The sequence below is a fragment of the Mercenaria mercenaria genome, chromosome 5 (genome assembly GCF_021730395.1).
Source record: "Mercenaria mercenaria strain notata chromosome 5, MADL_Memer_1, whole genome shotgun sequence".
Lineage (NCBI taxonomy): Eukaryota > Metazoa > Mollusca > Bivalvia > Venerida > Veneridae > Mercenaria > Mercenaria mercenaria.
In genome coordinates, this window is record NC_069365.1 from 39837337 (window position 1) to 39850486 (window position 13150).

Sequence of the window (13150 nt, forward strand, 5' to 3'; positions counted from 1 at the left end):
AAGTATGTTTTTTTTCCAAAATGTAGCAAATATGAATACCTGTGCATAATTTTTATGTATATTACAGACAGAGGAGGTGGAGGGAGATGGAGCTGATGGAGAGGAAACAGAAACATTGCCCCCTGGTTGGGAGAGATGTGAAGGTAACTTTTTGTAGGAATATTGGATCTTTCTCTCTTACAATATTGGGTCGAAGATTATAAAAGTGTTTTGAAAGCAGTTTCAGATCTTCAGCATCTGATTGGTTATTCTGAATTGACCAATGGCGTGGTTACACTTTCAGACTGGTTTTATTTAATAATAACCTGTTGCCTAGGTCTGTCTGTCTAGTTAAAATCCTAAGACCAATACAGTAACAAGGTTACATGGAAAATCTATGGCAAGGAATCAGACATATACTGTCTAGTCATGTATGCACTTAATATAAATAAAGACTAGTTGCTTGCAAAGGTATGGTCACTTGAAACTTCCAAACGATTCTAAGGACTCTAAAGAAAATTAACCTAAATATCAGGCATGATCAGTAGATGCCCTGCACAAAAGTCAGGTCTGTACTGCAAAGGTCAAGGTTAGAACTTGGACCTTTAGTTCGAACTCTAATTGACAGAGAGGGCAGTACACTTTTAGAAGCATTTTTGTTCACATTGGTCTTAAAGGGTCTCATTGATACACTTGCCTCAAACGGAATTCATGCAAAACACAGTCTCACTTATTCACAAAGGTCTGCTTTTGTCAAAGTGTAAAATCTGTTTGTTGGCCTGATTAAACATTGACAGTTCAGTTAAACAATTAGGATATTTTTTTTACAATAAACAAGGTATCTCAGTTTTAATGTTTTTGAACATTAATGAAACACCAGAGAAAAGGAATAAAATCAGTGTGTGAAGAATAAGATATGCCATGGATTTTAATTAGTATTTTATCACCACCCAGCCACTGGAGTAATTCCAACTTCAAAGATGGTGATTAAAGTTACACTGCTTTCCTGATTCTGTGAGAATTAAATGCCAATTATCCATTGACAACTAATTGACTGCCTGTGCAGTTTGTCTAAAATCAAAAGGTTTTTTGTTGCATGCCTTTATCCTGGTTTTAATAAAGTTTAAAACTAGTGATAATAAAAGAACTATGTATGAGAGAGGGAAGATTTTTTATAGATCAGTTTTAGAAAACATGAAACAAAACTTGCTCTTCTCTCTTTTTGAAGTATGAAAGCACAATATTTTTAAGGTCTTGGAAATTTAACTGGTATAATAAAATGTAGATAAAAGGCTTGTTACAATCAGGAACTGAAGGCTAAAATAAGAAAAAAGTAAACATAATTGGGTGTCTGATAAATAAAGAACATTGATTTGTATTATTTCTTCATAGAATTTTGTTTTGAAGACACAGTTACTGCTTCCTGCTTAACTCGGGCATATTCAGGCAGGTACCCATCTATCAACAAGTTTTGCGTCCTGTATCACCTATGTTTAAATAGATTTTTAGCTCAACTAATCAAAGAATAAGTAGAGCTATGGGACTCACCCATTTGTCGGCGTTGGTGTCCCAGTTTTGTTGTTTTTGTATGTAAGCTGGTATCTCAGTAACCACTTGTAGGAATAGATTGAAACTTCACACTTAAGAATTGACTTACATTGCACAGGTTTTATAACACTGTTTTGCATTTTTACAGAATTATGCCCCTTTCTCGACTTACCTTTATTCAATTGACAAGGCTGTTGAATAGTCAATAGTTGCTGTCTGCTGACAGCTGTTGTTTTAGAAAGTTAGCAAAAGAGACCACTATGACTGCAGAGTGGTTAAGGTTGCTGACTTCAGATCACATGAGCCGCACCATGAGAAAACCAACATAGTGTGTTTGCGACCAGCATGGATCCAGACCAGCCTGCGCATCCATGCAGTCTGGTCAGGATCCATGCTGTTCGCTTTCAAAGCTTATTGCAGGGAAACAGTCAGCGGTCAGGATCCATGCTGGTTGCAAATGCACTATGTTGGTTTTCTCATGGTGCGGCTCACATGTCCCTCACTGCTGTAGGTTTGAAATCTCTTTATGGGTATAGAATTTGTATATTCGAGGAAGTCATCCAGCTTGCTTTCGAAAGGTTTATGGTTCTTCCAAGTTCCCCAACCGCGCCTGAAATAACACTCATAGGAGAACCTTGTGTCTTCATTCACCATTGAAATATGAAGAGTCGCCATAAAGCCAAAAATTGCGCCAATGTTACTGAAGCCCAACAAAAAAATGAAAGATGTTGGCACAGCAGTTCAGTAACATGCATGAATCTCTTGTGCACATCAGATTTAGAAGTATTAAAAAGTATAAAAGTCAGCAAAAATCTCTAAATGTTAAAACTCAGTCTTTTCATGTTGTTTCTTAATATAGGCAGGATGATCTTTAATTCTTGAGACAAGGGGAAATTACAATGTCTGTGATCAGCCATGTTATTTACATAAATACAATAAATCTGAAAGTAAAAGAATAATATTAAATGCTTGATTTCACCCAGACAGACACTGTTTAATCAGATGAAATAATAGCCCAATCCATTAATAGTAAAAAAACATCAAACTGGTTTTGTATGCCAATCTTGGTTAAGTCGTTTTTGCTGAAAAGTAGGTGCCAAATTTCTGCTTCATGCATTTCGAGTTACCCAGAAATTAGTTAGGGCTTTTTCAGCATGGTGTGACGTATTGCTGTTTGACTGCTGTCCGTCCAAATTTCTTCCTCCTAAAGTCCTTCTTTTACAGAACTTGGACAAAAGTTTGATCCCTGGGCATGATACATGTTCTGTGTGACAATTTGACAGTATGTCTAAAGTTCTTTGTCTTCCCAAACTGGTTCAGGTTAGAAAGTTACCTACTCGCAGTTAATAAGTCAGTGTTAATCCAGAATCCAGGAGTTCTAGTTAGGTTAACGCAGCCATTACATATTAAGTGAAATAATGTTGAACAATTGCATTTCATCCCATCATACAAACAGACAAACCGGAACAAAAAATCAAAGTAATGAAAGGCTGAATGTGACTTTAATATAGTTGAACTTCATTTGCTTGAAATCAATCGGACCAGCAAAATCTGTTTGAGTTATCAGTAGTTTGAGCACCGAAACAATATACAACATGGGAAATTACTGGCACATCATGGGAAATTACTGGCACAAGACGATGAGTTAGAGCAAAGGGTGGTGTTTGAATCATCCAAGTTCAAGTGAACAAAGTTCAGCTGTATAAAATCACCTGACGTCTAACTGAGGCATACCCCTGGCATGCAATGTTGACTTCTTGTTATCACAGAACGATGGTATCTGTTATTTGTTTATATGCAGAAACCTTAGTTTCATTTGGAGTCATTATAATGTATTTATCTTACCCCATTCATTAAAGAGCAGAAACCTTAGTTTCATTCGGAGTCATTATAATGTTTTTATCTTACCCCATTCATTAATATGAAGATTTGTTATTTAGATAGCAGTTATGAACTTATAACTTTACAATATTACAGATGAAGATGGTCCATACTTCTGGCACATTAAGAGTGGAACGATCCAGAGGGAGCCACCATCGCCAGCGCCACCAGATATGAAGGAAACACTACGATCTATATCCATCAATAGTGACTCTGTATGTATATATTGTTAGTCTAGGTTTTTTATTCGAAGGGGTGTTCGCTGAGAATTAACTGACTGAATAGCAAACAGTGCAGACCATGATCAGACTGCAGGCTGATCTTGGTCTGCACTGGTCACAAAGGCAGACTCACTTGCCGCTAGCGTGCTAAAGGTTAAAGAAGGTTGGTGGTTTTGCCAAGTCTTAAAACATTGAATGGGGGTGGGGGGGGGGGGGGCCAACAGTGATATTCCTCCAGTGAAAGCTAGAATGTTGTCATATAACCTAAAATATGACAGTGTTATTTCAAACCTAACAGGACAAACAATGGCTTTGCTATGTTTCAGAATGTCAGGCATTTACAGAAATACTGTAAAATCATTTAATTTCGTGGGCATGAAATTTCGTGGTTTTTGTCAAAATGGCAATTTTGTGGGGATGTGAATTTGTGGATTTCAAGTTTTGAACATTAAATGAATATGAATTTTACATCTTTGTTGGAATTAAATTTCATGGATTGCCTCAACCATGAAATCCACGAAAATTAGTCCCCCACAAATATTAATGATTTCACAGTATAGGCTGCCCAATCTCTTTTACATGTACATGTATATTCAAAGTAGATAATGTTATGTATGCAAAACTGGTTAAAAAGAAAACAAAAGACTGCATTTAAGATAAGCTATGTTGCCGTATTGTTCTCTTTGAAACCAGATGTTTTACTTATAAACGGCAATTTGTATATATATATGTAGACTTGGAAAGCTATTTAAACATGTAAATTGCATTAGTGAAGGAATGCCCTGTAGACATGAACAGTTTCTTGTAAATCTATATGGAATATAGATCTATACTTGATGCTGTTCCTGTTAGTAATCCATAATGAAATTTATTGAAGTCCCAAATGTTTTACCAGATGAGAATATTGGTAAACATATTCCAGAGTACTGCTGTTTCTCAATATAAGTAATATTCCTAGTTTTGAAATAGATTGTCTGTTTGTACAAGCAAATTTGAATTCAGCCAGTTCAGTTCTTACTGTAAGGGTAAACAGGAGTGTCACAGGCCTCAGTATAACTGACTTAGATAGCCAGACTTGGCCTGTAGCGTCCCTGCACGGATCTGTCTCAGTATTTGATCAGAAGGTTCCACTTAGCGCTTGTTTAAGTGGACGTCAGCGCTAAAAATGAAAAAACCTTAAAACAACCTCTTCTCATGACCACTTAATGGATCTTCACCAAACTTGTTCTGTAGCATCTAAACAATTTTCATAATGAACTGCTTGAAATATTGTCAAAAAAGGCCCATGTTTGTTCTAATGGTTTCTCATTCAAGGATATTCAACTTGATCAGTAGCAGGGTCAAAGGTCAAGGTCTTTTTCAGATGTGCGACATTTAGGACTTTTGTCATAATTTTCATGCAAATTTGTTGTATTTACAGAGTACTGTATCGGTAGATTCGCTAGCGTCAACTCCGTCCAGTTCAAGTACGGAAGATCACCTACACGAGTTTGAAGATCATGCCTTGCAATACGCTGTCAAATCTCTCAAAAATCTGTAAGTTTCAGTTTGAAACCAAGTAAGATTTCCTTGGTTGTTTATGGAATTACGGAAATGCACCTTGAATTAATGTTACATAATCATTGATTGTTATTGATTATTATTGATCTTGATGTTTCATTGTTTTTGAAGTCACAGCCTTGGTAAGGTAACTGTTCAAGGCTAAGCCAAAAGCGTAAATTTGACATTTTTGGATTTTTAACTTCAAAGATGAGATATCTAGGAATTTATTTGTCCTTTCACTAATTGCTTGGATTGATGTAAACCATACAATTTAGCTTAATTAGTCTGCTATGATTTCTCTGTGCCAGATATGCCAAACAGAAATTATTTCTAGCATGTGCATTTTATGTATAGAACACAGCATTGTAAGGAAATAAAATGTTACTTGTTATTTTGGGATAATTTTCAACTTCTAGAAAGAAGTTACATTGAAGTCAAAATGGAAAGAAGTTACCTTTGACTGTTTTGATGAATCCTAGATGTCGGAATAATAAAAAGAATTTTATATTGGGTATTTTTCTAGCTTTAAACAAATAAATATGTCTCCATGTTAAACAAATAAATATGTCTCCATGTTTTGCCATTGATGCAGATCCACTCTACAGAGGAACTCCAGATATGGTGAGAACAGTACTGAGAAACCTGTCAGATATGCTGTCAGTTCATTGGGCTGGGTACCGATAGCGGAAGAGGATCTGACTCCTGAACGAAGCAACAAAGCCGTCAACAAGTGCATCATGGATCTTACCCTGGGGAGAAATGATATCAATGATGTCGTCGGAAGATGGGGAGATGTAAGATTTTAACTTCAATTTATGATTTAAATAACACAGAAACTATGGTAATAAAGTAAAAGAGACCTAAAACATTTTGAGTGATTCAGGTAGAGTAGTTCTGTGAGTCTTATATAAGGCAGTGGTTAATTATTATTTACCGAAAAAACTGGACCAATTTTATCAAGATTAAAATTTTCAAGTCTAAAATTAAAGACTTAGACTTGGGGGCACTTGTTGCTAAGTGGTTAAGATCGCCAAGTTCAAATTACTTGCCCCTCAAGGAGGTAGTTTCAAAACCCCACTTGGGATGCAGAATTGTTCATGGAAGGAAGTCATCCAGCTGGTTTTCAGAAGGTTGGTGGTTGTACCCAACTGTGGACCCATGCCTGAAATAGTGCCTGGAGGGACATCTAGGGTACTCCTCCACCATCAAAGGTGGAGAAGTTGCTTTAATGTTGATATGATGCTAAAACCAAACAAAACAAATGAGCCGCTCCATGGGAAAACCAACATAGTGGCTTTGCGACCAGCATGGATTCTGACCAGCCTGCGCATCCGCACAGTCTGGTCAGAATCCATGCTGTTCGCTTTTAAAGCCTATTGGAATTGGAGAAACTGTTAGCGAACAGCACTGATCCTGACCAGACTGTGCGGATGCACAGGCTGGTCTGGATCCATGCTGGTCGCAAACCCACTATGTTGGTTTTCTCATGGCACGGCTCATTAATCATACTAAAGCATCAAATATTTACCTTGCCCTAAACTTTGTTTATATACGTAAATACTGCTGAAATTCTGTTGTCTGTAGTTCCAGGAGGCACATAAATGCAATGTTTAAATACAATTAATATTAATGAGGAAATGACATGGAGCAGAGAAAATTAAGCATTTGAAAATCTAAATATCAGGCTGAATAATGTTGATGAATACATATCCTGGTCTAATCAGTCTCCCCTGCGAGATATTTGTTGTTAACAGTAGTTATATACTGTCTGCTAAGATTTTTTTGACTATAATCTTTTTCAGTAGAGATTTATTTGAAATTTCACTCTAAAGGCTTTTAAAAGTGTGTATTCTATAACGATGTATTTCCACTAAGCTTATCAGATTAAAACTATTAACACATAAGTTGTACTTTGGATAAATGTGGGGTTGACAAGCCATAAACTGGTTTCAACACCAGATTACCTCCATTTTTCATTATCTCATTATTGCAGCAGCAAAACTGCAAGCTTAGAACCCTAAACAAGTGGTTTAACATAAAATCTTCTTTCTTAGCATTTGCATAAGATTGGTTTATGATATTTCAGGGGCAAGATCTGTACATGGATTTAGATATGGAGAGCCTGAGATTGATAGATACACAAGACATGTCAGTACTCAACTATCAGCCTATACATACCATACGTGTCTGGGGTGTAGGCAGAGAAAATGGAAGGTAAGACATGGTTGAATGGAGAGTTTATCAGAAAATACCCCTAGAACAAAGTCCACCCCACTTAATTTTACCTCGATGGACAAAATCCAATTTTTTTTCATAAATTTTAAAACAAATGCATATCACTTTAAACACTAATTTTTCAATTAGTGTCACTTTATTTTTCTTTTATCATGGGGGAACGGAAGCATCAAGTGTTATTGGCCTAGATATGTTGAAAGATCAAAGTAATTTCAAGTTGTGAACAGCAGTCATTATATTTTCATTTCTGGCTGCACTAATGTTTTCACACATTGCCTTTCATTGAAACAAGTAGTCTGTATGACAGACTTGTCAGTGTTTAATTCAATTAAATATAATATAATACCTATGATATTTGTTGGATGATTAAATAAGCAAATTTATTGTCTCAGGAATACTCCATATGTGAAGATAAAACTTAATGTCGGCAAATATGGCTGCAGATTCGTCTAGAGGCATATATTTACTTTAGTTCCCAAATGCATTAATAATCAAATACAGTATCTGAGATTATTGATTTTAACACAGTTATTAATGGGTTGATTAAAAGTTAGAAACGGAGGCTGCTCAGGTGACTTGTGGAAGGTCAGTGGTTGTACCCGGATGCCTGATAATGTCTGGTGGGCGCCAGGGGCGTTTCTTGACTCATTTAAGGTTGAAAGTTTACATATAACCTAAATTTTGTTTGGGTTACTCAAAAAATAAAACAAATACCGGTAAGCTAAATAAGTGCAGGACCTGGTGTAATGAATTTTAAAAACTATTTCTTTCTATAGGGATTTTGCGTATGTTGCACGTGACAACCTATCCAAGAACTACATGTGTCACGTGTTCCGTTGTGACACACCAGCACGTCACATAGCAAACACACTACGAGACATCTGTAAGAAGATTATGATGGAGAGAACCCTTCAGCAGAATGCTCTCAATAGACTCACCAGGCCCACAGACTTGCCAAATATTGAACCTGTAACCACTCAAAGTAATGGGGAAAAAGTTACCTTCCAGAGTTTATACACCAGTAAGTTCAGTTCTGTTATTGTTTACCATAAAGAATTAAGACATTACCCTTAAACACCAAGAGCTGCTAAATTTTAATATGTTTCAGGATTATTTTTTAGTTCATGAAGTATTTGGGGTAAGCTGTATTGGCCAATAGGTGTCCATCCATTCACTCTTTCCTTCAGAGGACATCTCTTGTGAAACCATTAATTTTGAAAATCAGAACATTAAAGTGCACTACCTGAACTGCTAGTTCAATAATGAAATAGTTTCACATACACATTCTTTGGGTGGCCCTCTACCAGGATTGTTCATTTTATACTGTTTTAATCAACAACAAAAAACGGGGCCACCAAGCAGTGTGGTTTATTATTCTTTGTATGTATATAATGGAAACTGTAAAAATCTTCTTTCAGAAACTGCTTGCCAGATAATAGAATTATTTTACAATATTTTACAAATGTCCTTGGGTGGCCCACTACGAAAATTGTTCAAATTATACTGATTTGTCCAAAATGGGTTTTGCTGTATAAGTCCTCATGGGACATATTTTTGTTTTCTGGTGAAATATGACTATCACTGAATGTATTTGTAAGGAACATGACTTATGAGTTTGAAAGAAAGGTCTTCAGAGTTCTCATGCATTGAAATTGAAGAACAGATCTTAGTCTCTATGCTGAAAGTTTGACAGATTTGCTCAGGCAAACAGATTATTTAGATCAAGAAAATGAATGAGTGCCAAATTATGTTGGGTATCAAAATATGAGATTATAAAAGCCTTTTTTGAAATGTTCATGTATTTGTTATCTCGAGTATCATATTAATTGTTCCCAGAGGAATCTTTATACTTTAAGGTATGCAGTCTGTCATTACTGTTATTATTCATGTTGCAGATACATCATTTCCAACTCCGATGGAGGAACCGAAGAAGATACTAAGATGTCATTATGTAGGATCTGATTTAGTATCCAAACCGACAGGTACAATCTTTTGCAGATTTTTTTTCTCCGATGCATGAATATCTTTTGTCAGAAGATATCTTTTGCAGTGAATAAATGGTTATGAATTGGAAATATGGAGAAATATATTCTTTTCTTGGGGGGTAGTCTTGTCAAAACAGCTGTTTTTGCAACTATTAAGGTCTTATAGATTGTCATATTAAAGTGGAAGCTTTTTTGATTTCTAGTATTGGGAAATTATTTCATGTCTGAGAGGTCGTTTAGAGCTTTGGAATAAGAATAGATGGTGATTGGTTTCTAATCTTTTAATTTGTTTGGATACTATTTATATGATGTTATGCAATCTGTAATTATTGCCTGATTTGTGGCTTTGTGTAGAAGAAAGTAAAACATAGGCATAACATTTCAAGGTCTTTGGGTTTTAGATTGGTGTGAGGGGAAGCTTTTTTGTTTTCTGTTGTTAGGAATTATTTCATGTCGGAGCATTCTTTAAGAGCTTTTGAATAAGAATAGATGGTGATGTATGCTGAAAATTTGTTTCTAATCTTTTGATTTGTTTGGATACTGTTTATCTGATGTTATGCAATCTGTAATAATTGCCTGATTTGTGGCTTTGTGTAGAAGATAGTAAAACATAGGCATAACATTTCAGGAAGTCAGCCTATGGGTTTTCCTATTTCCCAAATAGGGAAGGTTGTTGATATGGTATTTTCCTTTTAATGATAGTAGGTAAATTCTTTTACACAAGACCTTATGGATGAAACAAGTAAACAAAGGGTGATTTAACTCTTACAAGGGAAGCAAATTAATATATTTAGTAACTGTTTTCCTATGAGAGAAGTATGGAAAACCTTATAGGCTGACCTCAAAACAGGAAGTATCTCCTGATGTAAGGGAAAGTGGTGGCTACACCGCCAAATAAAAATGCAGTTACGAGAAATGCTAAGGAAAGTGTCACGTATGTGTTAAAAAAGATGTTTTTTTTCTTGTCATATATCATTATTTATGTGTTGTTTTTTATGTTAAAGGAATGGATGTATTGAATTCAGCAATAGATAAAATGGTAGAGAAAGTTCCGCCTGAGAAATGGCGATATGTTGGAGTGGCAGTGGCGCCATCTACCATAACTATAGCAGAACATGGGGTATGTATAACTACAGTGCTGATATCTCACAACAGCAATTACCTCCCTTTGCATGACATTAACGACTGCCGTCAGCATACTATGTGACCCTGAACATCACATGACCATTAAAAAAAATTAAAAAATTATTTTTTTATTTTCAATTTTTATTTTTCCATTTTATCTCCCATGTTAGCCTTAGATCTCAGAAAAATACTCAAAACAATTTCAGTAACAAAAGTCTGTTTTCATTTCTAGTATCATACATGAGCAAAAATCCATCAAGCCATGTTTTTTTTTTTTTTGTGAAATATATATTATTATAATATAAACCCTGTTAACATTTTCTCAAAAGAGTGAACACATCTCAGGAAAGGGAAAAAATTTCTTACCCATTAGATAAGATTCTAAATTAACATGTATAGAACATTCTAACTTGGCTCCGTTTTTTTGTCAGTTAAGCAAAGAAGGAAGACTAGCATTGTATATTCTACAATTAACAATGGTTAACTCACACACCAGTGAGAGAAACATTGTGACTTCAAATAAGCACTTGACTTCAGATTCATTGCTACTCAGAGGAATGAAGTTCAGCATAACTTTTATCATCTTGTTTTATGGAGCTTGTGTGGTTTATCTTCAGATTTTTGATGGTTCATTTTTCAGATGCTTTGATATTTAACTACTGGCTTATGCAGGAGAGGTTCAGTTCCTGTACATGTAAACTCTTAATTGTGATAAATCAATCAATAAAAATTAAAAAGGCCTTGATTATTTGATAGACAACTGTGTAACGTAAACATTCTTGTCTTTGCAGTGGTGTTCACTATAGAGGTTGCACTGTAAAGTTAAGGGTTTGTGCGAGAGGAGATTAGCCTCATGCTGTCTGTAAAGGTGTTGGTTTTGATGTGTTTTTTCTTTCCAGAATCCAGACAGTAAGATAGAGGAGTGTAGAGTGCGATACTTGTCTTTCATGGGAATCAGTATGACCAATGTCAAGTAAGCACACTTTATAAATTTATACTTGTTCAGAATGCAATTACAGTGAAATACTGAATGCTCAAGGTCTCAAGAGTATGAACAGAATGTCGCAGATATTCCAGTTTTTTAAAGGCACTGGCCCCAAGATAGTACGACAACAAAAAAAAAAAGATTTTTTTTTTAGGAATCAGAAAATTAATGCTATGTTTCTTAAGAAAGCTTTGAAACTCAATTACTGAAGACTGTATGTTATGGAAACACATGAGAATTAGTTGTTTTTACTAACTTTTACACTGAAAATTGATAAGCTTTACTCAAGGTAAACTGCCTTAATTATAAATATCTATATTTAACGGTCGTTAGATACATATTCTGTTGCGATGTATTGATAAAGACAGCAGTGACCCAGTTTGATTCCCGACTCTGGCATTTTTGGCATTTTAAAGATAGTTTAGTACAAAAGCTCATATTCTAATGATCATAATATGACCAAACTTCAATTTTAAACAAAGATCTTTTTTAGCCAAAATCTGGAGGTCAGTTATTTAGTGTAGAAAATGTAAGGAAAAATGGAAGGGACAACATAAATTGCTTGAGAGAGCTTGTGTGTTCAAGTTAAATAATTTGAGCTTGTGCAAGGGCTGTTTAACTTGAATTATTTTAAAGATGTTTTTCACAATTATTTCTAGCGGACAGAATTTTTTGTAACTCTGCATATTTATAGATTGATGTATGACAAGTTAAAATAAAAAATAAAAATAATGGGTACCCGTGCTTCTTTTTTCAATACTCAAAGTATATTAAGAACACCAAATCGGTATGTTTGTCCGAAGAAACAGTACATACATGTCATAATAAAACTACCGCAAACAATTATTTATTCGAAGCTTCACTCTGATGTTACTGTTTATGCATCCGAATTTATAACACCACTATAACTATGCATAAAATGTCAACATATAGATATATTAACTCAGAAAAATTACTCTTGACAGATGTCGAAAGTATCTGAAACTGAGAAAAACACGAAGTATTTCTTAATGATATGAAAAATCTAGCGGACAGAATTTTTCCATATTTTATATTATGTAAGCTAGAACTATGACAAAAAAATCTAAACCAAAAAAATAACATCGACCCGTGCTTGTTTTCAAGAAAAATTAAAAAATATTCACTCCACCCACAAAAGTATTTTTTCATTACCCCACCCACCTAAAAATTATGAACATTTTTTTTTCTTACAAAACAAATTGCACAATGTTATTATAAGTTCCTTAACCAATATTCTTACTCACATGCGGAATAATGCTCCTTTAAGGTTGCTTGCCTCTAGGTCAAATACTTTTTGAGATACGTGCTATACAAGCTTTCACATCCCATTTATGTATATATTTGACCACGTCAAGGGACATAAATCTGTTTTTATTGAGTGAAACCTCAAATAAAAGCACTGGTGCACAACTTCGCGTGCTGAATTTAATTCTTGTGTGGTTTCATGACTCTTGGCACATATAATTTTGAGGTACATGCGACACAAATGTTTAGACACTTTATGTACAATTTGACTATCAAGGGCCATAACTCTGGTCTTATAACGTGAAATGCGGGATGGGACACAAAAAGTATAACAACATTTTTAGGAAGTCACATTTGAACTTGAAGGAGATATATCTACGTTA

General features: G+C 35.0%; 1 protein-coding gene across 9 annotated transcripts in view; it reads left to right on the top strand.

Moving 5' to 3' along the window:
* LOC123556951 (amyloid beta precursor protein binding family B member 2-like) overlaps positions 1 to 13150 on the top strand; it is a 125176-nt gene that overhangs the window by 93937 nt on the left and 18089 nt on the right. For all 9 annotated transcript variants that reach the window (XM_045348069.2, XM_045348068.2, XM_053543271.1 and 6 more), the window contains 9 exons: positions 68 to 143; positions 3505 to 3623; positions 5050 to 5165; positions 5764 to 5965; positions 7258 to 7385; positions 8183 to 8427; positions 9302 to 9388; positions 10396 to 10511; positions 11416 to 11489. In XM_045348069.2, coding sequence (XP_045204004.2) covers positions 68 to 143; positions 3505 to 3623; positions 5050 to 5165; positions 5764 to 5965; positions 7258 to 7385; positions 8183 to 8427; positions 9302 to 9388; positions 10396 to 10511; positions 11416 to 11489 — 1163 coding nt within the window. The remainder of the gene's footprint in view (positions 1 to 67; positions 144 to 3504; positions 3624 to 5049; positions 5166 to 5763; positions 5966 to 7257; positions 7386 to 8182; positions 8428 to 9301; positions 9389 to 10395; positions 10512 to 11415; positions 11490 to 13150) is intronic.